Below are 25,954 nucleotides of genomic sequence, written 5' to 3' on the forward strand. Positions count from 1 at the left end.
AATCAATTCTCTAATATCTGTTGTGTCCATACAGATATTCTGGCCTCAGTCTTGTTTCCTCTTTAGACTATTAAAATATTTCGACCTGATTCGGGGTATCCCACATCTACCGGCGTTCGGACCCCACTGTTTTTGCCTTTCGTTGGGGACTTGTGTACAGAGCAAGAATACACTTTAAACGAAATGAGTATAGGCACAGAGTGATAGCAGTCGGGTCCACCCGCTCCCGCGCTTTCCCGTGGGCGTTGTGGCGTTCCACCCAGTCCAGACTACAAGTCCCAGGAGCCCGCGCAACGGCGGTGCCTCGGTGAGCGCTTCCCTCGCTCCGCGGGGGAGAGGAGAAAGGTTCTGGCCAGCGCTGGGCGCCCTGACTTTCTGCGGTGGCGGTGATCGAGGCTGGAGGCCCGGTTGAGTGCCGGCAGGGGCGTCGGGAGGCGGATTCCGCCTTCGCTGAGCGCTAGGGGGCGGGCGGAGGGGGCCGGGCCAGCGGCGCAGCTAGCCGCGGAGACAGCGGGCTGAGCGATGGAGGCCGACGGACTGCCGTGGGCCGGCGAGTCCGTGTCAGGCCCCGGCCCGGGAGGCGGCGGAATGATCCGCGAGCTGTGCCGGGGCTTCGGCCGCTACCGCCGCTACCTGGGACGGCTGCGGCAGAACCTGCGAGAGACCCAGAAGTTCTTCCGCGACATCAAGTGCTCCCACAGTCACAGTTGTCCCTCCTCCCCCGCGGGTGGCTGCGCGGCGGAGCTTGGCCCTGCCGGCGACGTCGCCGAAGCCCCGCTGCCAGCGGGTAAGGAGGACAGGCCCGAAGCAGAGAGGAAAATTGGAGGGTGGCACTCCTGTCAGCAAAACAAGCCCAGGAGGAGGCGGCGGGTGGGAGTGGGCCGCGGGGCGGCGCGGGGCCTGGGCCGCGGGGATCTGAGATGAAGTGGAAGGACATCCCTGGGGAGAGGTGGCGAGGGCTCGAGACAGGGAGGCAGAACCCGAGAAGGTTAAGCGGAGAGTGGAAAGTTGCTTTGAGTTGGGGTTGCACTGTTAGGAGGCCGAGTCCTCCCAGTTAGGCATTAGGCTGGGTGTTCCTGAAGTCCCTGGACGCCTTGGGACTGCACTGGGATGTTTGCACGCGTGGGGTTTGAGTGTAAACTGCTTGTAATTCAGTCAAGAGGCAGCCTTGTGAAGATGTCCTCTAAATAGGATTTGGAGTCTCCGAAGGAAAATACATCTAATGGGTGCCAGCAATTAATTGGCCAGAGATGTTACTTGCGCTTATCGTGAAAGAGTTAAGGAAGACTTTTTGTTGTTGTTGTTGTTGTTGTTGGGGGTGGAGGGGGGGCGGTCCTGAGCCCTTAAAGAACTTGCCCTTTTAGACTTGATCTCCCCCCACCCCGTGGGATGTGTCAGAGGCCCCAAATCACTTTAAATACTGCCAGATCTTTGATCCTCCTTGATTACTGTTGAACTGCAATTGGCGGGGAACTGGAGGGGAACCGCTGTGTTAGGAAGGGAGAAGCCACTGGCATTCCATATGGATAGGGTTTGGGGGACAGCATAACAGCAGATATGCCCTTCGTTTTTATTTGGTGATTCTCGAGCTGCAGTATGCATTAAAACAACCTCAGGAGTGTATTAAAAACACCATGTCTCAGGCTCTGTTGTGTCATCGGAGTAGGTGGGTCCTAAGAGTCTAATTCAGCAGTCGAAGAGGCTGGGATCTGATACAGGTGTTTTATTAACACTTTGAGAAATGTGATGTTGGTGACAAATTTGGACTTAAGATGAACTTGTGAGTTGGACTCCACACTCATATTAGGTGCATGTTTACTATCTTAAATTTGTCTGAGACTGGTGAGTCCCGATAGGGCCTTCAGTGATACTGTTCCATTGCCCAAGAGGCCGTTTTAAAGAGTCCTTGCACGCCTTTAATTCCAGCACTGGGGAGGTGGAGGCAGGCAGATCTCTGTGAGTTCAAGGTCAGCCTGGTCTACAAGAGCTAGTTCCAGGACAACCTCTAAAGCTACAGAGAAACCCTGTCTCGAAAAACAAAAACAAAAACAAAAAAAAAAAAATAAATAAATAAAAAATAAAAAAAAATAAAGAGTCCTTGTTTTGGGCCAGCAAGATAACTCAGCTGGTAAATGTACCTGCTGCCAAGCCTGATTTCCTGAGTTGACCAAGAGAGAACCTACTCTTGAAAGTTGACCTTGGCCACCACACACACACATACCACACCACACCACACACACCAAATATATATTTATTTTTGGTTTTTCCAAATGGGTTTCTCTTTGTAACCCTGGCTGTCCTGGAACTCTCTCTGTTGACCAGGCTGGGCTCGAACTCACAGAAATCCACCTGCTTCTGCCTCTCAAGTTCTGGGATCAAAGGCATGCACCACCGATGCTTAATATGTGTATTTTTTTAAAGATTTTTTTTCCTTCTTTGTCTTTTTGTTTTGTTTTCCGAGACAGCCCTGGCTGTGCTGGAACTCACCCTGTCGACCAGGCTGGCCTCTGCCTCCCGAATGTTGGGATTAAAGGCGTGTACCACCACTGTCAGGGGAAAGTTCTTATGTAACTCAGAATAAAAAGCACTAGGGTGGTACCTACCTTTTCTGACGTGCTTTGGCCACACCTGGAGACTTGTGTCTAGAAGAGAATATGGCCTCCATTCTTTGCAGCGACTTCCTCCATCTGAAGACCCTCCTGCAGCTTTACTTGAAAAGCCCTCTATTGCTGCTCTTATTTAAAATGACTGCTTCGGAGTTACTCCTTTACAAAAAAGTCAGAATGGATTTACCTTAGATGGAGACTGTAAATTTTCAAGCATCTTGGTTGACTTGTTTTCTTTCAAGGCAAACCTAAGACACAGAAACACCTCTGTATTATTTTTGCTTAATTGGCTTTTCTGGTTGACTGCATTGTGATCTAACTTTTGCATATTTGAACTTTTTCACCCTTTGGAATGCACCCATCTCAATAAAATGCCAGAAGCTCACAGCTGACAGGATGGGGAACAATTTGATTTTGTTTTATACCATGCTTCCTAGTCATTGGGGGTGCGGCTGCACCAGGGTTCTAAGTATCTCTGTGTCTACTTGAAGGATGCTGTTGTCCAGATAGTCTGGTAAAGGTGTTAGAAAGTAGAACCACTCTTTAAAGGACAATTAGCTCCTTGTGCTAGTTGGAGCTTTTTGGTAAGGTCAAAGTCACTGGGGGCTGTCTCAACTTTCTTTTGTGAGTGTTGATTTCTGATTAATAGGTGCTCAGAACATGGAGGAAAGGGGCCCTCAATTCTTAACCTAACAAGCCCTTTGCAGTTTAATGCAGTGTATTTTAGCAACTAAAGATCAGGGACTAACTATACTTTGAAGTTGTTGGACTAAAAAGATGGCAACAATAATAAAAACATTTTTTAATATTTCTTTGTATGCTATTTGTCATAATATATAACACCATTTTTTTTTTTTAAAATTCACTTTCAACTACAGAGAACTGGGAAGAACTCCAAAAGAACACTTCTTATTTTTGTTAGGTATAAATTCACTCAAGTCCGTGTATAGAACATAAAAGAGTTCCAGTATTTACAAGTTAAGTATGGATGGAAGGCCCAGGTGAGGCCCACCTTGGTGGTATGGGCCTGTAGTTCCAACCCTGAACGCCACTAGAAGGGTCACTGTCAGGAGAGTCTCTATTAAATTCAGGACCAGCCTGGGCTCCGAAGCAAGTTCCAGACCAGCCAGGTTTACTTAGCAAAACCCTGTCTCACACTGCTCCTCCCCCATCAAAAGAAAAGCAGAAAGGAAAAAAATGTAGATGGAATTAGACATGGCAGCACGTGCCGGCAGCTCCAGCGCTTAGGAGGCTGAGATGGGAGGACTGTGAGCTCCGGTCAGCCTGGGCTGTGTAGTGGTGGTGATTGTAGTGGTACACTTGAAATGTTCTGGTTTTGAGAGTAGCTTCGCTTGTACAGAGAGAACTGTCAGAGAAGGTTCACTGATTCGACTCTCCCTTTGTTGTTCCAGCCATCTCATGTAGCTGTGGGGGAGAGACCCCTCCATCTGTTGAGGGTTTTGTTTGTCATTTGTTTTCTTCTCCTCTGCTAGAGCATTCAGAAGCAATGAGATAAAGACTTTGAACCCCTTTCAGGCGAGGCAGGGTAGAGTATTACAAAACAGAAGAAGGGAAAACATTTGTCTTACTTTATGATCCAGTGGAGGTCCTAGCTATTGCCGTTTTTCTTAAAGCTCTCCATTTTAAGAAGTGGGAATGACTCATGTATGTCTGGTTGGAACGCTGTCATCTGTGTTGCCTCCCTTCGCTCTTAACTGATCATAGCTGTGTGATGTCACCGCTTCCTCATCTGGAGATGGGGGTTGTAATGGACCTTACCTCTGGATTGTTGGGAGTTAGGACTGCGCATATTCAGGACAGCCTGCTAAGGTGCTGGTAAGCAGCAGCTGCCGTTTGTTTTTGGTATAGTCTCACTGTTGTCTGGGCTAGTCTTACGCACCTCTGTTCAAGTGATCCCTCTGTCTCTATCTCAAGTGCTAGGATTACAGGTACGCACCTGGCCCCACGTAGCCGTTATTAGATAGACACGTGAGTGCCTGGGACGTGCGGTCAGCATGCTACATATGGGGGTTAGGGTCAAGTAAAGAAATTTGGCTTACCTTGGATGAGCGGATACCAGTCCTTCTCTCTCCCTCTTAGAGTCTCAAGATGTAGCTCAGGCTGGCCTCAGACCTGTAACCCTGCCTCACCTCCCAAGTGCGGAGACTGTAGGCGTATGGCACTACTTTAGCTTACACTTTTCTCTTAAGAAAAACTAATGATAATTGTCATCATTACAGAGAACCTCTGTGTGTGTGGTAGAAAAAAAGAAGTTGGAGGCCTGAACTTGGTCCTCTGCAGAGGTATAATCTCAGCTAGAATTTATACACATAAACTGAGAGGAAAGCAGGAAGGTAGAGTGGCTAGGTTATAGGCCTTTTAAATGAATTTTGCTTCTTAGGTTTTTATAGCTGTTTGCTTTTGTTATTTAATAGATGTGTTTCTCAGCATTCTTTGGCCTCTTTTTGTCACTTTTAGTATAGATGGGTTGCCAGAATTTTACAATTAAGCACCAACACTTACTGAAAACAGGCTCTGTCCTGGAAGTCACAGAGTGTAGTCAGCTGTGAGCCCAGCACTTGGAAGACTGAGGCAGGAGGATCTGGGATTCAAAATCAGTCTGAACTATATACAGAGTTCCAGGCTAACCTGGGCTTCATAGTGAGACTCTATCTCAAAAGTCAAAGCAGCAAACAAAAAGTGATCACTTTATCTCATTGTATGATGCGAGAGTGATAATGCCCACCTTACAAAGTTGTGACACTTAGAGACAGTGGACACTGCGGTCCAGGTGTAGATACTAATAGATGTGACTTTGCCCATGGGAGGGTATGGTGAACAATGGGTTAGCAAGTGGGCACATGGGCTTGGAGGGGAGGGGAGAGAAGGCAAGAAGACAGAAACATGAAGGTGGGACAAAGTACTGTACTGGAGCCAGGTCTCCACCCGGTCTCCAGGCTTCAGGTCCAGTTCTTCTGTGGCTCCTTGTGCTTCCCTGACCTGGCTTAGGAATTCAAATGCACTCTTCGCAGAGCCTGTTACAAACAAGTCCTAATTTAGAACCATGATTTACTGTAGTAGGAAACCTTATCCCATTCAGTGAAGAAAATGTGACCCACCTTCAGGTCCTGGTTCCTACTCCCTGAGGCTCAGGGCTTTAGGGACCACCTTTGCTGATCAGAGACTTGCTAGGAATTGGCCTCTCTGAGCATAATAGCTTCTGCACCCTTTCCTCTTCAGCCTGTCTTCCACCTCTCTTACACTCCTAGCTTCTTTGATCTGCTCCTTCAGCCTCATGAGTAGCTGGGGCTGTCGACTTGTGCGACTGTGCCTAGTTGAGCTGAAGTTAGATCCATGCCCCATCCACAATAATTATTTTCATGCCCCAGAGAATGATTTTCACACAATACTAACTAGACCAGAGTGCCGTCAAGGTATGAGAAGTGTGTTCTTAATGTTCACGCACTCAGCAGCTCTCTGTGTAAGTCAGACTACCCGGGGACCTGAGTGAGATGAGCCATTCCAGACTGCAGTTAGGAAAGGAAGCTTAGCGTTTCATCGGGTCCCATTAAAGGATCTACAGATTGGCTGCCTCCTTAACCATCACCTGTCTTTGAAGGGACAGAGTATGATGGGATTAAGGACATAGAAGACTGAAGACCTAAACGGGGCATGGTGGTGCACACCTTTAATCCCAGTAAACAGGAGACAGAGGCAGATGGATCTCTGTGAGTTCAGAGCCAGCCTGGTCTACATAGAATGCTTCAAAACAGCAGTAACTATGCAGAGACCCTGCCTCAAAAACAAACAAACTAACAAACAACTGAAGACCTGAATTCAAGCCCCAGAATCCATATGGTAAAAGGAAAGAACCAGTAAGTTGTCCTCTGACCTCTACAGATGTGTGCATGATACATATATATTCTTACACACACACACACACACACACACACACACACACACACACACACACTGTGTTGATAAAGAGTTGAGGCATGGTGGTTGGCTCAGTGATAGAGCTTACTTAACTGGGATCCCATCTCCATCATTGCTAAAAAGAAACAACAAACTTTAAAAAGGAGTTGAGGTACTCTGTACTCTTTGTGAGTAATGATGGTGGTCATGTTTGTGTGGTTCAGTGCAGAATACATCCCATCCCGTTACCATTAGTGATCCTCCCACCTCTGCCTTTCTTAGAGGAAGAGTGTGATGCTCCTGTGGAAAAGTGGGTTGTCTTCCCCCCCCCCCCCAACAAGAGTCGCAAGATCCGAGGTGAATTTACCTGCATGTAGGAAAACAGCCTCTAGGACAGTGAGTTTTGTTCTCTACATGGTACAGAGAGTCAGTAATGTAATGGGGTGTGGAAGGTGAACTTTTCTTTCTTACCTCCTAGAACTTTGGCTGTGGTCCCTTGCTGAGATGCCAGGCTCAGTTCAGTCCTTTCCTGGGCTTGAGGATTCAGTTTTTTGGTGGTTTTGGGATCTTGGAACTTGAGACCTGACAGAGAACATGTGTAGTAGTGGCTGAGATGTGTGTACTCTTGCTTTGAGCTGTATAAATCAGGGTTTCTGTGAAAGTCCCCTTATGTATAATTTTCCTCTCAAGTCCAGACCAAAATCCTGAAGGAAAGCCAGCCACAGCATGAGGACTCACTGACAACCTTCTGTCCCCATTTGAAGTGCCAATCTTATGCAGTGTGTTTTTTGCCCTCTCTTGGGTAATGTGAATGGTTTGGATGTATTCTCCAGCTCTGTGCCATGTGGTTGTGGGAATCTTCGGACCAGGCTCACTTTGGAATTCTGCTTCTGTTCCCTGGGGCACTGTTCTCTAGGCAGGAAGCTGGAAGTAGGATTTCAGAACTGTTTAGCTTTTCACATGTCTAGCTAATTGATGCATCAGAATTGTTCTGGAGAATAATGTCTTGATTATGTAGTCATAAAAGCCTTTGAGTTTTAAAATACATTTCTTTTTTTAAAGTGCCTTTTATCTCTTTACTTGGATGGATGTAAAGTATCTAAATTTAGATTAATCAGATTAAGAACTTTAATGTATTATTTATGTCAGATTGATTTCTCTTTGATGGCTTTTACCCTTTCCTCTCTGGATAGTGGGGAGAGAATTTCACAAGTTTCCTCTCATCTCTCTCCTCTTCTCTATTTTCTCATATCTCTTTCCCCAATCCCTTGGTCTTTCTCTTTCCCCATTTGCCTGCCCCCCCCCCACAGACTTTGCAGAGCCCAGAAGGAGCCAGGTTACAAGATTAGTTTCTATGAAAACTCCTTCTCTAATTGAGGTTAGAGAGAGCATAGCTGAACTCTCACAGAACTTACTTTTTAGGAATATTCTGTAAAAGAGACTTTAGCTTTGCAATTGTGAAGACAGGTGAGTACCTGAAGGATGTGGAGAAAACAGCCAGTGGAAGAGAAGTTGTTCTTGGGTGGCTTACAAGGCCCCTCTGGAGAAGGTGACTTCACTTTCTCTTGGAAGAACAACTGACCTGTTTTCTTGTGCTTGTTTCACAGAGAGACAGAGAATTCCTACCAGCCTAACCTGGAAAAGCGGTCTTATTAGTATAGACTAAAACTAATTAAGGGTAGGAAGGTGGATGCCTGAACTCTTTAGACGTGGCGAAGCTCCCTCTACTCCCGAGTGAAGAGGGGGGGCACTTGCAGGCACTGTAAGGTCAAGCTTCTCTTCTGGCTTCTTCATTAAAGAACTTACTAGTTGGTCTGTTGGAGACCTGCTGCTTCAGCTTGTGGATCTGGATTCTAAATTTCATTCTGAACTACTTAGATTAGTGCCCTGAAAGCACCTTCTTCTCCCAAGAGGGAGCAGCAAACCAGAGGAAGATCCAAGAGATGGAGAGATTTGTACAGGGCAGCAGCAAGTTGTTTAAAAATATACCAAGTCCTGTTGGTGCTGTGTTTGACCTGTAGGGTCTCTATTTTCCCTCTTGGTCTCTATTTCCTGGGATCTAGAGCTGTGTCTTAACTAGCTGTCCTTTCTGGTCATTAAAATATTTTGAGCCGGGAGGTGGTGGCGCACGCCTTTAATCCCAGCACTCGGGAGGCAGCGGCAGGCGGACCTCTGTGAATTCAAGGTCAGCCTGGTTTACAAGAGCTAGTTCCAGGACAGGAACCAAAAGCTACAAAGAAACCCTGTCTTGAAAAAATCCAAAAAAAAATATTTTGAAATAATTTCAAAGATGCATGAACACTTCCAGCAGCATGAAAAGAGCTCGTATATTTGTTCATACGGTTTGCCAGTTGTTAGTATTTCCCAGTTGACCCTTGTCCCCCATATTATGTCCCATCTTTGCGGAGCCTTTAAGAGCAAGATTCAGACAGGTTGTCTCGTCTCTAACCACTCCAGTGTGCAGTTCTCCAGACAAGGACGCCATCCCACACACCATGCTGCTCTCCAAGTCAGGAAGTCAGTGTGGATTCACTGCGTCAGTCTTTGGCCACATTCGAGCTTGCTGACTGTCCCAGTACATGTCCCTGGCATTTCCCTTGAACACATGTTGCGTTTAGTTGTCACACCTCTTCAGACTCCCTTAGAGCAGCTTCCTTGCCCTTTCCTTGACATTTGTATCTGTGACAAGTTAAAAGGACAGGCCTTACCTTGTGTAGAATGACTTAATCTGATCTGCATGTCGTTTGTGATGAGTAGACTCAGTCACGAGCCCTCACGAATCTCAGAAAAATGACACAGCACATAGCACCTCACAGAGCACAGGCCACTGTGCCTCGACTCTGGAGATGGTGAGCGCGATCACTAATTAGGTGGGGATCCTCTAGATAGCTTCACTTTAGCCTCACCGTTTCTCCCTTGGCTCCAGCTTAATCTTGTGTGCTAATGTGTTCTCAGGTTTTACTGATAGCTTGTTCCTCAGAACCCTTTCTTTCTCTAGACTAGTGGGTCTTGGCCCCATTTAGGGGGTTGAATGACCCTTTCATAAGGGTCTTTGAAGACCATTGGGAAACACAGATATTTACATTACATTTCATAACAGTAGCAAAATTACAGTTATGAGGTAGCAACAAAATAATTTTATGGTTGGGGTCACCACAACATGAGGAACTGTGTTAAAGGGCGCAGCTTTAGGAAGACTGAGAACCACTGTTCTAGAGTAGCATCTAGAATAGCATCCACCAACAGTCCTCACTGCTCAGTGGTAGTGTTCATATCCAACACTCTTTCTTCCTTTCTTGTTGCTGTTCTAAAGAGAGCTTGCTTTATTTATATCACTGTGGACTTGGGCTTGGGGATACTTTTGAACAGGACATAACTTTTATTATTTTTTATTTTATGATTAAATTATCCTGTTTGGTTAGTGAGACCCTTTCAGGCTGGTTACAGTATCCTTTGATATGTCCTCACCTTTGAATCATTCCTAATGGTTAATGTGCTTTCTTACAAATGGCAGAACTTAAGGCCTCAGTGATGCATAGGCCTGGATTCCTTCGAGGAATCACTTCCATTTCTGCAGCCCATAATGACAGCCTCAGCTGCTGTGTTTCTGTTCCCTGTGACCACGATGGCATCAGAAGCAGTTTCACTCAGGAAGGGACTTGGTGGCAGGCTGCTGAGTGCCTTCGTTTTTCACATGGCTCTGGGGTACCAGCTGCTAGGGAGGTCTCCTTTTTTTCTTTAGTGCAGGACAACCTCTGGGATTTTGAAAATATGGAGGTCTTCTCAGGGCTAACACACAGAATAACTTCAGCCATACTCCAGCAGCTAGACTTGAGCCTGCAATAAGAACATTGGTTACCTCAATACATTTCAGCTTTTCTTCTCCAAACACCATCCCTTCCATCACAGTTCCCTGTCCTATTTGGTCCCAAAAGATTCTAAAACCTAGGCTGCTCAAAATGTGTTTTCTTAAGTCATGTGTCTCCTGTATCATTCAGAATCTTTTATTTTATTTTATTTATTTTAAAAAAAGATTCATTTATTTGTGCATTTTATGTATATGAGCGCTGAATCTGATCTCATTATGGATAGTTGTGAGCCACCATGTGGTTGCTGGGAATTGAACTCAGTACCTCTGGAAGAGCAGTCAAGTGTTTTTAACCACTGAGCCATCTCTCCAGCCCCCAGAATCTTTTATGTTTAGCAGATGCTCAGAGAGTTCTTTGGAAATAATAAATGTTTCTTATCTAAGATTTTTTTCTGTAAACTTTTGGGAATCTTGTTCCAAGTTTAGTACTTCAGAACTGTAGTGGAAAGACTGTAACATTCCTTTTTCAGCGTAGGACTGATCCTTTCCTCTACTCTTGGCACATGTAGCTAGTGGAAAGTCAAATTCCACTACTTACTTTAGAAATGTATGTTTGTGTCACAGTTCCTTTTAGTTAACTATAGAATCTATTTTATTTGCTTCTCGACAAGATTTATGTTAGCTTGCCACAAAACCACGTAGTATACAGAGAAGTTAAGTTAAAAGTGATATAAACAGACAAACAAAAACAAGAAAAAATAACCTGAAGGGTGGTTGTGGTAGCATACACTTACAATCCCAACAGTAGGAAGGTAGAAGTAGGGGGATTATAAATTTGAGGCCAGCCTAAACTACACAATGAGACCCTGCCTCAAACAAACAAACAAAAAGCCAAGGGAAGGAATTAAGACCTGAATGAACACTGAAGTCCTTGTCATTCAGTCTTGAGGTGTGGTACCATTCTTTTTCCATTCAAGGTCAAAACCCAATCTCCTGTAGCAAAACCAAGTTAATGAGCAAAGCACAGTGATGGATTAAAGTTTTATGTGCCCGGAGCTTCATAAACGATGGCCCCAAATCCAGGGGAAATGATTGTAGTGCTTAGGTTTGGTGAAGAAGGGACAGCTGTGTAGAATGACACTAGCGAGGGTATGACCTATACTATTGTAGACAGTGGGGAGGCCCAGCAGGCCTGTCTGTTCGTTTCTTGGGCTTCCTTTATAGCCTTCTTTCCTCTCAGTATGCAGCGAGACACTGCTGAAATCCAGAGAAAAGAAATGACGTTAAGTATGGTGGCTGATCAGTAATCTCAGCACTCACTCAAGGTCAGCCTGGGCTACACTGAGAGCCTGTCTCAAAAGGAAAAGAGAAAAGGTATGAATTTTGTAACTTTTATGACTGGCTTGGCATGGAAGATTTTTCTAATTTCCATGTCCACCTTCAGGAAGAAAATATTGAATTCTATGAATTACTTTGAAGAAGGGTAGAAAACTGGCAGGCAGAAGAATCAGGAGAGAGACTTTATTTCAGAGACCTTCTGGACTTTTACTGGAAGTATTCAGCCTGCTGAAGTGCCATGTTTTTGGCAGTCTATTTTATGGATCCCAGTGTTACCATAGTATTAAAAGGTAAAGACCAAAGTTGCACTTATTCTAGATAGTACCGTGAGCTGATGTTCTCTAATCCTTGGCTCACCATGAGTATATATTACCAACTGGGGTGGAAAACAAGCAAGAATGGAAGTGTATGGATACAAGCCAATTAGCCATTTCTGCAAATGTAATCCAGCCTATCAGTGTATCCTAACAGGGCACTAGTGACATAATATGTTACTTCTCTCTTTATGAGTCTTAACTTCAAATCCAAAAAGTGCTATACCCTGGCTGATGGGAAGAACATTCAGAACTTTGTAGAAAGTCACCTACAGCTTCTGAGAGAAGGGATTCCAGAAATATGTGGAATAAATGGTGGCTTTGAGTGTGCACCAGTCAAAAGTAATTCTGTTTGTTTGTTTATTTATTTTAAAGATTTACTCTTTTTGGCTAGACGTAGTGGTTCAGGTCTTTAATCAGAACACACTTGGAGGCAGAGACAGGTGAATCTTTGTGAGTTCAAGGATTGCTTGGTCTACATAGAGTTCTAGGACAGCCAGAGCTACATAGTGAGTCCTTGTCTCAGAACCCCCGTCTCTGCTAAGGGATTTACTTTCACTCATGTGCGCGCTGTGTGTGCCAGGAGTGTCAGGGCACTGCAGAGGCCTGGAACAAGCACTGGATCCCCTGGAGCTAGAATTGCAGGAGATTGTGAGTTGTCTAACATGAGGGCTAGGAATTGAATTTAGGAGGAGGAGTAAGTGCTCTTAACCTCTGAGCCATCCTCTCACCAGCGGTTTGTTTTTAACAGCTTCTCATTACAGCCCAGGTTGGCTCAGACCCTGACCTTACTGCCTCTGCTTTCCTGGTGCTGGGCTCACGGTGTGAGCTGCCATGTCTGGCAGGTCTTTCTGTTTTCTTCCTAGGCTTTATTCCTCATGGGCTAGAGGAACAGTCATAGCAATTGTACAGTTTGTTTTAAATTGAAGTCGTGTAATTACCAAATTTTGTATATTTAGCCCTGGCTTGGGAAATGGCATGGTGGGGGCATTCCTGAGACCAGGGTGCAGCTCTGCACTGCTGTTTTAGCTCCTTAGTTAAGTGGGGAAACCACCTGGGCCACCTTTGATTTTTTTTTTTTAAGCCTATTTTCTAATTTATAAAGGAGGACAGAAGTTTATCTGGGAGAATCAAGTACATTGAGATGAGGCAAACAGAGGTCAGTATACAGAAAGGGATCAAAAATACTATCTAGACCAAGTAAATACAGTGGCATACTCCTTTGTTTGCACTTCTTCCTTCTAACTTGAAACCTTTGTTAGAAGGAAGTTCAATCAGGATAACTCTGTGTTTAAGAACAACCACCATGAAGAAAGACAGAGAGATAAAGCCTTGGTTTGCGTTCAGGACAATTTGATTTGAATTTTCCTGCAGTTAGAGTTGGCAGGGTTAATGTGCACTTGCTGAGAAGCCCCACCGTTACCTTCTGGCGGCCCATATGCAGATGCTGCTGTATTAATTATCAAAGAAAACCCGATTAACTCAGAAGTCCTTTAAGTGTCTGTGAGGCAGCTGCTGCAGCTCAGGAGCAGGTTTCCTTCCTCCCCCAGTGTCAGACACAGCTTTTAATCTTTTCTTGAGAGCTTGCTAAGACTGCATTGTAGTCCTTAGAGCCCATGAGAGTCTAGTCACTTTTGATCTGTACTTAATAGTAGTTCAAGAGGAGCTTGCACAATTAAATACATGTACAATTTAAAAATAAAAACAGCCTGCCATGTTGACACACACACCTTTAGGAATCAAAGGCAGGTGGATCTCTGAGTTTGAGGTCAGCCTTATCTACTTAGTACCCAGGCTAGCCAGGTCTACATAGACCCTATCTCAGAATAGCATTGCCAACAATCTGATCAGTTAAAATGAGAATTCAGAACCGGAGAGAGAGAGTGTTGAAGATGGTCTAACTCTTGTCAGTTCATGGATGAGCAGTGTAAGGACCAGAAAGGGCCAGTAGACTGCCAGGATCAGAAAATCACCTCAGGCTGTTCCATTGCCAGCTGAGTTCCTTGTCACAAAGGTGCCCAGAGAAGTAATATTATCTCTTCTGCTTTTGGCTTCATTTCATCTGTGCACTTATTCAAATTGTGTGGACATGTTGGCGATCACTGAAAAAGCCTCATGGGAGAAGCAGAAGACGAGGGTAGTGATATGCTGGAAAACAAGAGAGCAGCTCTCTTGATAAAGGCCTTCCCAGCTCGGCTGGTTGCACACGAAATCCTGGCAGAGTGCCAGGAAATGGGAAGGAGAACGGGGCTCAACCTCAGCCCCCTTGCCACAGCACCAGTTTTGTCTGTTTTGACTAGAGAGGCTTGTTTCTGCAGACTGTTTTTGTAGGAGAGATGGAGCATGGGAAGGTGATGATTTGGGTCAGATGAATAATGGGGTGTGTCTCTGTGGTTTTGGCTGATGCAGCATGCTTTATTGGCTTTCCTGTTGCTGATACTTTCAGAGGTGTTGTCCTGAAAGAGGCTCAGTGGATTTTCTTTATTACACACTCTGCTAGAGGGAGCAGCAGTGGCAGAACTTACTTAGGGCTGTTGGTTTGTTTTGCTTGTAAAACTGCTTTTATGATGGTAAAGTCAAGGTTGTCAGTGTGAACAGAGTCCTTAGGTGAGATTCTGGGCAGGGCTAGAAAAGAGGAAAATGGGGACGAGGATGTGAGAGTGACGGCAGGGCAGCTGACATCTTCCTTTCAAACTCTGCAGCTCTGTTTTCTTCACAGCTGCTCACTGTGTAAAGATGGAACATTTTAGGAATGATGGCTCTCTTGAAACTGTTCATTACGACACTGTGCTTTACAGATGCAGTAGAGTCACTTCGGTAGACGGCTGCTCACAACCAGTGAGCTCCCACACAGAGCAAATACATCATTTCAGTGCTGTCGGTCATTGTGTTGGGTGCTGAGGAGGCAGAGAAATAGGAAGGATCTTCATGCTTTGATTCTTAGAAATAGTTATTAATAGAAGGACCTCTGCTCTGTATGGAATATATTACGGTATATAGTGGACAAAGGGACCCAGAACTCAGGAGTTGCCTATTGTTCTTTGCAACAGACCATTGTTTGTTCCTTCCCAGTTTAGAGTGTAGGCTAGGATTAGACTAGTGAGTATCCTGGCTGTGTTCACTCGTGTGCTTCTTAGACAGCTTGCACAGAAACAGGCTCTCAGGAAATGCTCTCTAGGCTTTCGGAGGAACTGTCTCTTCCCCAGGAGAGCAGGTTTCCCATTCTAGTGTTGCTGATATATATGCCGAGGCCATGGTGCCGCACAAGTAGCTATACATGAAACAGAGAACCATAATAAATGTAGAGAGGGACTTATTGAGGACAGATCTCTTGAACCTTTCTGGTGAAGGTTAAGGTATGTTCTGATGAGGCAGGTATGTTCTGAAGAACTACCTTTTCAGTGAGTCAGGCCTCTCGCCTCATGAACAAAACAACCCCACAAGTGGTTTGATGTAATATATTGTTAGGTGACTAAGGCAAATAGTATCTCCTTACGCTTCAATTATGACGTGTGTGTTTGGCTCAAAGATTGGCTTTCCTGAATCTTAGATGCTGGGAGACCCCACTGCTGAAGCAGTTTGAGAGTGACTGAGTGAGTTCTTTCTTGAGCATTTCCAGGAACCAGTTTCATATTCTTTCCCAAACAGGTTTTTAAGCTTTTTGGTCTGTATAGCAAGCAGTACTGAAATCTGTTTGAGGAAGTGAGCCCTCTAGGTTAGTGGTGGTATCCTCAAAGGAGATTAATTTTGAGATCACATCTCTTAGATTTGCCTAGATTTTATCCTGCTGAGCAGTTTTGTCCCTTTGTCTTACTCATGGTCTTGTCAGCCATCAACAGAAAAGAGTATGGGTTGATGTGGGAATATAGATCTCAATTAAGCATCCAGTATCTTAAGAAAACTTGGCAGCTGGGGTGCTGTGCTCAGCTGTCAGGGTGATGAATTAGAACACGTCTTAGAGCTCATGTCATCTTGCAGAGGTTTTTACTGCCCCCTCCATATATGTATTCATCAGCATTTAGGAATAAAATAAGTTTAAATGAGGAGCATAAGCTAAAACTGCATAGGGTAGGGATTTAAAAGGAGTGTGCATTCAAGTATTTTGCCTTCTGTCAGAGGAAGGTTTAATTCTGGTACATTTAGATATAGTCTCTACTTGGATTCAGACCCTAGTTATTGTCATTTAATTATCTTGTGTTTGTGATGGAATCCTGTAAACTGTCCCTCCACTGCATGAAAGAGGAGGACTGTCAGGTCACTGTCCCCTTTTGTTTCCTGACATGAGTTGGTCAGGTGACATTATTGGTTGGTCAGTTATGACATTTGAAGAATATTTTCTGACTAGTACATTTTCCCGGTACCTCCTTTAATCAAAAGTTTCCTGGAAATTTCCCTCTGGGACTGTGCCTTTCTAGTTGAGTCTTCGTGTGAGTCTCTCTATTGTCCTTATTCTTTACCACTTATTTTTCCTCCACTCTCCCCATCCCCCAACCAGGTCAGCTGAGCTGCATTTCCTTCCCACCTAAGGAAGAGAAATATCTCCAGCAGATTGTGGATTGCCTTCCCTGCATATTGATCCTCGGCCAGGACTGTAATGCCAAGTGCCAGCTGTTGAACCTGCTGCTGGGGGTGCAGGTGCTTCCCACCATCAAGCTAGACAGCGACGAGAGCTGTAGGCATCGGCGCCTCCGCTTCACCTATGGGACTCAGACTCGGGTCAGCCTGGCACTCCCCGGTCAGTATGAACTAGTACACACGCTGGCTGCACACCAGAACAACTGGGAGACCATCCCTGAGGAGGACTTGGAGGTTCAAGAAGACAGCAAGGATGCTGCTCATGTTTTAGCTGAGCTGGAGGTGACAATGCATCATGCTCTCCTACAGGTACCAGCCTTACATGTATGTCTGCACCAGCTTCTTTTCTGACTTTTTAGAAAAGTAGTCTGGTGCTGTGTATTCTGGGCTCTGAAAGGAACACAGTGAGAGAAACATAATCCTCGAAGCTAACTGGGCAGTTAGCTTCACGCCAGTGGCTGCTCATCATTCTGCAGGCCCTGGGGAACGTTTGTCTCCATTAGAGAGGAAGGGATATGTGATATGTGATTGTTGCATCTCGACAAGATCTTACAGAGTAGTTATCAAAGTTAGAAGGCCCTTTTTGTTTCTAGAACGGTTTCTAGTCATTTCTCTCTAAAGAGACAGTGATACGATGAATAATTAATATTTTTAGTAAAACTGAGACCATGTGAGAAGTTCTGTTGTTTTCTCCTCAGCGCTAGCTGTTAATTTACCGAGTGGGGCAGTTCATTTCCCGACCTTAGAAGGAACATAGACAGGTCTGATTCGATACAAGGGAACCTTTTTATGTAAACTCCCAAGGAAAGCACAGGGCTGTGGCATCTCCTAAGCTATCATGTTGCCTCTTCATCATTCCTGCTTACACACAAGAAGACTCCCCTCTTTCTGGCCTTCATTTGCTACTAGATAGCTAGGAGTAGGCCAAGGCTAGACGGAAAGGGGGGTTGGTGAAGGATGTGATGGTTGGGGTCAGAGCAGGGTTCATCATCTAGCACAGTGTGGCTGTGCTAGATGGGATGGGCTAGTGTGACCAATGTGAGAGAGTGTTTCTGTCTCTATTAGTACCTCTCCATCTACCCCTCTTCTAGGATACTTGGTGTCTCTGCCAGTGACTGTGGCCTATAAAAGAGACAGTCTTCTCACTTCCTTCTACATGTTTCTTTTATCTTTATGTGCCGGAGTGGGATATGTAACAATCCCCATTTTCTCTCAGTTCAATTGTAGTTGTGGGCTTCCTCTGTTTTCAGGTGCTGAACTGCTGAGCTACATACCAACCCTATTTGGTTTATATCTCTAGGATTTTATTTGCTTTTATTTATTTATTTAAATGTATGTGTGTGTGTGTGTGTGTGTGTGTGTGTGCGTGCATGTTTTTGGTGTATGTGTAGAAGCCAGAGCAGTATGCCAGATGCTTATCAATCATGCTACACACACACACACCCTCACACACACACAAAGATTATAATTGAGAAGGGTACTGGAATTACAGTACCAGAGCAGCCTTTTCTTGGCATGGTTAAAATGAAGCTTCTCACTCTTCCTGAGAAGTTCTCTAGTTTCTCCTGCTCTTTTCTGTGGCTGATGAGATTTCCCTTAAGCAGTTTCTCCAGATTTGCTTTCTTCTCCAGTGCTCTGATGTGGATCTGGGAGCAGATTTCAGGGATTCTAAGCTTAGCTTCCTGTGATGCCAGGGGCTTTGTGGCCTCTGTGGGTTTGGCTCCCACTCTCTCACCACATGCTTTTATCTGTCGAGTCGTCAGGATGCTGAACTCACTGTGGGAGCAGGGCACGGCTACCTGGAGAGTGCTCATGCCCGTGAAAAAGATATTTTCTTCAGCTCCAGTTATATTTAGGATCAGTGAGTTCATGGTTCTATTTGATTTGGAGAAGGGGGTGGCAAAGAAAGGAAACATTTAACTAAAGGAAACCAAAGTTGAATTAGGGGAAATGGATGTCCCTTTGAGCTGTCAAACTATCAAGGCAGAATTTCCCTCTGCCCTCTTATACAATGGTCATTTTTCTAATATGTTAAAGTTCTCATAACCTCACCATTTTCAGCATATTCTAAAATAGACCAGCTTATATCAACTCACACTGCGCAGTATCTCCAACTTGTTAGTCTGGATCCCTTGAGATTCCCAGGTTATGCTTTAATAAGGGGAACACTGTTGTGCCTTTAGTATTTGAGACCTTATTTAGTCTCAGTGTTCAGATGTGGCTTTTTTCCCCAGTTGGCAGCACATTTCATAATCTCTCATACAAGTATTTTATATTCCCTCCCCACTCCACTCACTTTCTGTCATCTGCATCTACCCACCTCCTTTTCAAATCTCCTCTTACAGGGATAATGGAACAGTTGTCTGCCTCACACTTGTACGGTCTGGTGGTAGGTGTGTGTGTGTGTGTGTGTGTGTGTGTGTGTGTGTATTTCTTTTGTAAAGATCCAGTTTGCTCAACCTGAGAGGATTCCCTCACCCCGGCAGTGCTTCCTTTACTGTGGCGGTTACATAATTTCAGTTGCTCTGAGGTTGTTGTTCTTCCTCTTTTCCTCCTCCCCTCCTCCCTGCCCTTCACCCCTCCTTGTTGTCCTCTTCCCCTCTTCCATTATCATCATCATCAACAACAACATAAATGTTACTTATTTTGCCGTTGACCTCGAACTTAATTCTTTTGCCATAGCCTACCACTTGCTGGGATTCTAAATATGAGCCACCACAGCTAGCTGTGTTGTTCCGCCCTTATCAGTAGCTTGTTTATCCCAACAGGTACTTGCTGGCCTTTAGGAAATGTACCTGTCACCTGCTACACAACTGACATGGTGGCATGGTTGTTCGCTCATAATGATGTCTGCTGAGATATTTCAGGGAACAGAGGAAGACAAACATTTCTAGACAAGGTCTTACTTACTTTGCAAATATTTGAACTAACCAGTTACAGTGATACATTTTTCTCTTTATAGCCCTCAACAAGTAGCTAGCAGTGGGAATAACCTGTTTTTAATACATATACTGATTTTTAATTATATCTTAGCAGTTAATGCTTTCAAAATCTAGTCACCACAAAACATCCTAAGAGAACAAAAAATTTATACAAAATTTGACCCTGAAATTTCCTAAGATTATTGCTATGAGACTAGCTACTCATACATTCTGGCTAGTTATTGGCATTTATTCTGGTGCCTAATAAAACAAGCATTGTATGTTACCTGTCTTAGTTAGGGTTTTTATTGCTGCAGTGAAACACCATGACCAAAAAGCAAGTTGGGGAAGAAAGGGTTTATTTGGCTTACACTTCCACATCACTGTAGAAAATCAGGACAGGAATTTAAGCAGGGCAAGAACCTGGAGGAAGGAGCTGATGCAGTGGCCATGGAGGGATGCTGCCCACTGGCTTGCTTCCCATGGCTTGCTCAGCTTGCTTTCTTATAGAATCCAGGACTACCTGCCCAAGGATGGCACCACCCGCAATGGACTAGGCCTTCCTCATTGACCACTTATTAAGAAAATGCCTTACAGCTGGATCATATAGAGGCATCTTCTCAATAAGTTTCCCTCCTTTCAGATGACTCTAGTGTGTGTGTCAAGTTGACATGAGACCAGCCAGTGCATTTCCTTAGATGCTGCATTGTCTGTGGAATGTAGTATTTAGATGGAAAGATTGGAGTTGATAGGTAAGAAGTATAAACGAAGACTATGGCAAGATGTTGTTGGCAGGAAGGAGGGCATAGAATTAGGTCCAGATGGTTTTCCAAGAGAAAATAAATAAGGGCATGTTAAAATATCCAAAGAAGAGATATTCTAAGTATTCAAAGTAAAGATATTTTAGAGATATTTTTAGAGAGCTAATTGAAGTAAAGAACAGATTATTTTATGGGGCAAGAAAGGGGAACTGAAATGATGTATCAGGTAGGATGTAGGAAGTTCAGACCAACACTAAATCATAAATACCTTGGAGACAGTAAGCACGTGTTCTTTGCCTAGCAATCTTACCCTTATCCTAGTATGCTGTACATACATAGTGAAGTGCAGCTATCCTGCTTACACTGTTTGCCAAAGAAAACCAGGAACACCTATTCTAGGTTAATAGACACATTAAGTAGATGTGTGGTTAAAAGAGAATGTTTTCTTTGGTGCTGGGGATTGAACTCAAGGCCTGTGGATAACAAAGATGTGACTATCACTGAACCAAACCTCTAGCCAGGATTTTTTTTTTTAATTCTTATCTAGGAGCTAGGAATGCATCTCAGTTAGTAGATCTTCTGGCAAGTTTTATGTCTACTTGATATGTTAGAGTCATCAGAGAGGAGGGAGCCTCAGTTGAGAAAATGCCTCTAAAAGATTGGGCTGCAGACAAACCTGTGGGACATTTTCTTAGTGATTGATGGGTTGGGGCATACTCAGCCCATTGTAGGTGGTGCCAACCCTGCCTGGTGGTCCTGGATTATATAAAAAAGCAAGCTGAGCAAATCAGGGAAAGCAAGCAAGTAAGCAGCACCCTCCATGGCCTCTGCATCAGCTGCTGCCTCCAGGTTACTGCCCTGTTTTGACTTCTTGTCCTGACTTTCTTCAGTGATGAACAGTGATATGGAAGCATAAGCCAAATAAATCCTTTCTTTTCCAACTTGCCTTTGGTCATGGTGTTTCATCACAGCAATAGTAACCCTGAATAAGACAGCAGAGCACAAAGCCCTGAGTGAGTTATACTTGACTGTTAAGCTTTTTGAAAATAATTTCTTTGTGATTTCTTTTGTGATACCTCAGGCACTCTTAGAGGACGCTGTCTTGTTTTACATGGAGGCTTTACTCTGCAGCCAGCATACTTCTTAAGCATGGGGTGAGAGAGGATTCTTCAGACCTCTGCTTAGCATGCCATGCCTTTTTTCAGAACTTCCCTGACATCGGATCAGGCAGTTCCTGATACATAGTAGATCTTCAGGAACTGATTAAACATGGCCTTTGTGGCTAGGTAGATGAGGAACTGTGTAGCCATCTGGGTTTGTCACTTAGCTCTGTGACTTTGTAAGATGGTCTAGTCATCCCTGTCTTTTGGGATTGATGTGAAGCAAAAATGAGACAAAATGTATAAAGAACCCAGCAATGTTAGCACATAATAAGCTAGCTCCCCCTTCCATTTAGAGAATAAATCAGTGTTTTTTTTTTTTTGTTTTTTTTTTTTTTTTTTTTGCTTTTTCGAGACAGGGTTTCTCTGTGGTTTTGGAGCCTGTCCTGTAACTAGCTCTTGTAGACCAGGCTGGCCTCGAACTCACAGAGATCCGCCTGCCTCTGCCTCCCAAGTGCTGGGATTAAAGGCGTGCGCCACCACCGCCCGGCTAAATCAGTGTTTTTAAGAATCGTTCCTGGGCTGGAGGTTCTTGAAGAGAACCTGAATTCAGTTCCCAGCTCTGTGGGGCCACTTATAACTTCCTGTAACTCTAGCTCCAGGGGATCTGACATCCTTTTCTGGCCTCTGCAGGCCCTGCACTTTCACATGTACACACACACACACACACATGCACACACAATTTAAATGTTTTACTTTTGAAAAGACAGAATACAGTCCCTATTTTTGTAGTCATTGTCTCTTCTCTGATAACCAGCCAAATGCAGACTTCCTTCTTTTCCAAACTGAAGCCCCTGTGCTAGCGAACCTTGAGTTACCCAGCCTTACTAGGAATAAACTCTTCACAATCCATCGTACTTGCTTTTAGAGTAAAATGAAAGACAGTTGTTTCAGAAGGTGCAGTACAGAAGTGTGTGAAAATTTAACTCAGATCTTTCTTTTCCATCTATTTTCTCTTTGCCTGTGAGTCTCATCAGTTGCTGAATAAAGCTTCAGGTTCCTATTGAGATGGCCTCTCTATTCCTGTGCTTCTGGGATAGAGCCCTGGGATGGCCTCATATTAACCTCAGTTTCTTAGGAACCATCTAATGGCCTAGAAACCTATTTATTTAAACTTCCCCTTAGAGAGCATTGGTGTCAACCAGAGTCATTATATTTTCTGCGACATGGCAAGAGTAGGGCAGTTTTTCTTTAATATGTAATTAGTATTTAAAGGTGAGGAGCAGGTGAGATAGCTCAGTGGGTCAAAGTGCTGGCTGAGCATGCCTGAAGAGTAGCATTTGCTCTCCAGAATCCATGGTAGATGGAGAGAGGTCTGATTTCTTCAAGTTGTCCTTTTACCTCCACATATGTGGTCTCTCACACGGCCACCTGTATTCTTCCATACACATATTATACACACCTTAATAATAAATAAAGCTATGCTTAAATAAAGTGGAAGTGAATTCAGAGTCAACCCTGTAAAATAATAAGAAAACTTCAGATGCCAATGAGAGGGGTTATGGAGGAAAACTGTAGGTAGACATGGGTAGGGCTCTCTTGTGACAGAAAGACCTTGAAGATCTGTCCTGCAGAGGACAGCAGAGAGGGTGGACCTTTCCAAACCTCACACATCAAACCTTTCCAAAATAAAGTATTTTGCCTCAAAAAAAGTTGGGTAGGGCGAAGGCTGCGCTGTGTAAGTGCTCTGCACAGGCAGGACCGTGGCTCTATTAGTGCGCTGCTCTCCGTGTGGTCTCGGGAACCGGAGCTGTGGATGAGGAGGAAGCCAAGACACTGCTAGTTCCCACCTTCAGCCTGAACACACAGCTAGCTGTTTGAGTCTCAGAGCAGTCCTGGTTGGGGAGGAGAGGGTTAGTTCAGCCTGCAGCTCTCAGGTCCCTCCCACCACGGAGGCAGTCAGGCAGGACCTCAAGGCAGGACCCAGAGGCCATGGAGGGTGCTCCTCAGGACTTTCGCTGACATGCCACCTGGTCAGGAGTGGCACCACCACAATAGGCTGGGCTCCCTCTGATCCATCACTAATTGTGAAAATGCCCAAGGCTTGTCTATGTTCAGATAACTCTAGCTTCTCTCAGGTTGACCACGGATGTCATTTTTTCTGTAACTGAGCTTTAGCAGCCGAGTTAGCGTCCCTACCAACATGAGCAGATAACCGTAGGAAGCACTCAGCCTTCTTTGGTGACTGAGTGATCAATGATTGGCTTTACCACTTCATATGGAAACAAAGCCAAAGAGCTGTTACTCGGCTGTTCTGAGAGCAGCAAGCACTTTCTTTTACATTCTTTCTTTTCAAAAAATTTCCTTTTTTATCTTTTAAAATTCTTCTCTTAATACCTCCTGACCTCAGCCTTTCATCTCTCCACTCCTCCCAGTCCCCACCTCCCCTTCTTTTATGTTTTCTTAATCTTGCTAGAAGAATTGATGGTTTACAGAAACCTCTTATGTGGTCTGTGAATTTGTGCAGAATGTATCCTACAAGAGAGCTCTTCCATTGTGATTCAAATGGGAATCAAGGGATTCTATCCTGATTCCTGAGTTTTCTCTTGACTAAGGAGCAATATGCTTACCTATTGCTTCAAGCAGCAGGGTCAGATGAATGTGTGGGATGCGACCTGAAAGGTGCAAGAGTTTGTATGATGATCACATGTGCTTCTGAGCAAGTAACAGAAGCAGTTTCTTTATTGGTTAATTCACAGTTACTGTGTGCTGTCTGACTGTTCTGATTGTATTCTTATTGTATGCTGGGGCTGTTCTGGGTGGTAGGAAGGTATATAGCCTTTGTGATATAGACAGTTGAGGTCAGATGTCTATCTCAGGTGGCTACAATGGACTTGGGATAGCTCTGGTTCATCCACTCAGTATTAATTATTATTTCCTACTCTCTGCCTCCAGAAGACAGTATTAGCTTCACAAATCCCACTGTGGTCTAGGTGATATTGACTGCTGCGTGAGTGGCAGTCTGCACTGACTCATGGGAGAGCTGCGGGACCAGCAGCAAGGTGAACTGACGGGGTGGGAGGAGAGAGCACTGCGTTTGCTTTCTGTCCATTTTTATTTAGTGCAACATGGATTTACAAATAGCCGGGCATAGCAGTCCTTCCAGCACTGAGGAGGTTGAAATAGGAAGATTAAATAGTTTGTGCTACTTAGTGAGTTTAAGGCCTACATAGGTATATGTGGAGATCCTGTCTCAGAACAGCAACAACAGAAAAAAAACCTTCAAACACAACACAACCAAACAGCAGCACAGAGGTTTAGGAGTACAGCTTTTCTCAAAAGTGCTAGTACATCATTACAACGCCTTTAGTTTGGCAGGTGTGGTGACACATGCCTGTCATCCCAGCACTTCAGATGTGAGGCAGGGATACTGACATAAGTCTGAGGCCAACAGAGTATAGCAGGTTCAGGCCAGCCAGGGCTGTACACAAAGTCCTGCAGTTAAGCTCAGGAGATGGACTGTTAGAATGTGCTTCCTTAAGTGGCTCAGATATAAGTCAAGGCAGCAGAAGGTGTTGTTTTGAACAGCCAGTGTCAAACAAGTTTTCCAACCAGATCCCATTCCCTACAATTTGAGGCACAGACACTGTCTTTAAAAAAAGAAGGCCTTTAATCAGAAATTTTCTTTTAATGAATTTGTACTTATGAGTAAATGTTCTTTTTGTTCTCTCTCTCTCTCTCTCTCTCTCTCTCTCTCTCTCTCTCTCTCTCTCAAGACAGAGTTTCTCTGTATAGCTCTGGCTGCCCTGGAACCAGCTCTGTAGACCAGGCTGGCCTTAAACGCATAGAGATCTACCTGCCTCTGCTTCCTGAGTGCTGGGATTAAAGGCGTGTGACCCACCACTGCCCGTTCTTTCTGTTCTCTTAAAGAGGGTGTCAGTCTTATGTATGGACTTGGCAGTTTTCACTGATGGTTTCCTTAGGCACAAAGGGGTCCTTGAGGAAAACCTGAAAATGTTTACGATTTAACCAAATAAAATTATTCTGAAAAAAATTAGATGAAATATATCTTTTATTTATTCTTTGACAATTTCATATGAATGTAAATAATGTATTTTCATCATTTCTATCCTAACTCTTCCCCTCTCACTCTTCCTAGGCACCTAACATGTCCCCATCTCAACTTCATGTGTCCACCTCCCACCCCCATTTTTTATAATCCATTTAGTCCAATTAATGCTGCCTGTTGGAATGTTGACTGGTCTTGTTGACTTGACCCTGTGTGGGTAAGCAAAGCTTCAGTGAGTGCATGAGTATACTGGCCATGTCTTCCAGAAGATGGCGGTTCTACCCCCTTTTCTACAATGTTCCTTAAGCCTTGATACACGTGGAGCTTTAATAGATATGCTATGTCGGGCCCAGTCTCATATCTCAGCATTTTGACCAGCTATGAGTTGCTTAGTTAATTACTGGCCACTACAGGGAGAAGCTTGTTTGGCTAAGGCTGAGGTCAGCAGTTTGACCACATGGTTAGTTAGCAAGGCAGCAGTAGGCGTTTCCCTCCTACGGCCTGTGACCTCCCAGGCTTCGGCTTTTGGTCAGGTTTACAGTATCAG

General features: G+C 44.5%; 1 protein-coding gene across 1 annotated transcript in view; it reads left to right on the forward strand.

Moving 5' to 3' along the window:
* Positions 1 to 390: 390 nt before the first annotated feature.
* The window catches only part of Dstyk (dual serine/threonine and tyrosine protein kinase), a 51,349-nt gene continuing 25,785 nt past the window's right edge, over positions 391 to 25,954 (forward strand). Inside the window, exons 1-2 of the mRNA XM_075987897.1 lie at positions 391 to 787; positions 16,477 to 16,865. Coding sequence (XP_075844012.1) covers positions 523 to 787; positions 16,477 to 16,865 — 654 coding nt within the window. The 5' untranslated portion in view covers positions 391 to 522. The remainder of the gene's footprint in view (positions 788 to 16,476; positions 16,866 to 25,954) is intronic.

The sequence above is a fragment of the Microtus pennsylvanicus genome, chromosome 10, assembly GCF_037038515.1.
Source record: "Microtus pennsylvanicus isolate mMicPen1 chromosome 10, mMicPen1.hap1, whole genome shotgun sequence".
Classification (NCBI taxonomy): domain Eukaryota; kingdom Metazoa; phylum Chordata; class Mammalia; order Rodentia; family Cricetidae; genus Microtus; species Microtus pennsylvanicus.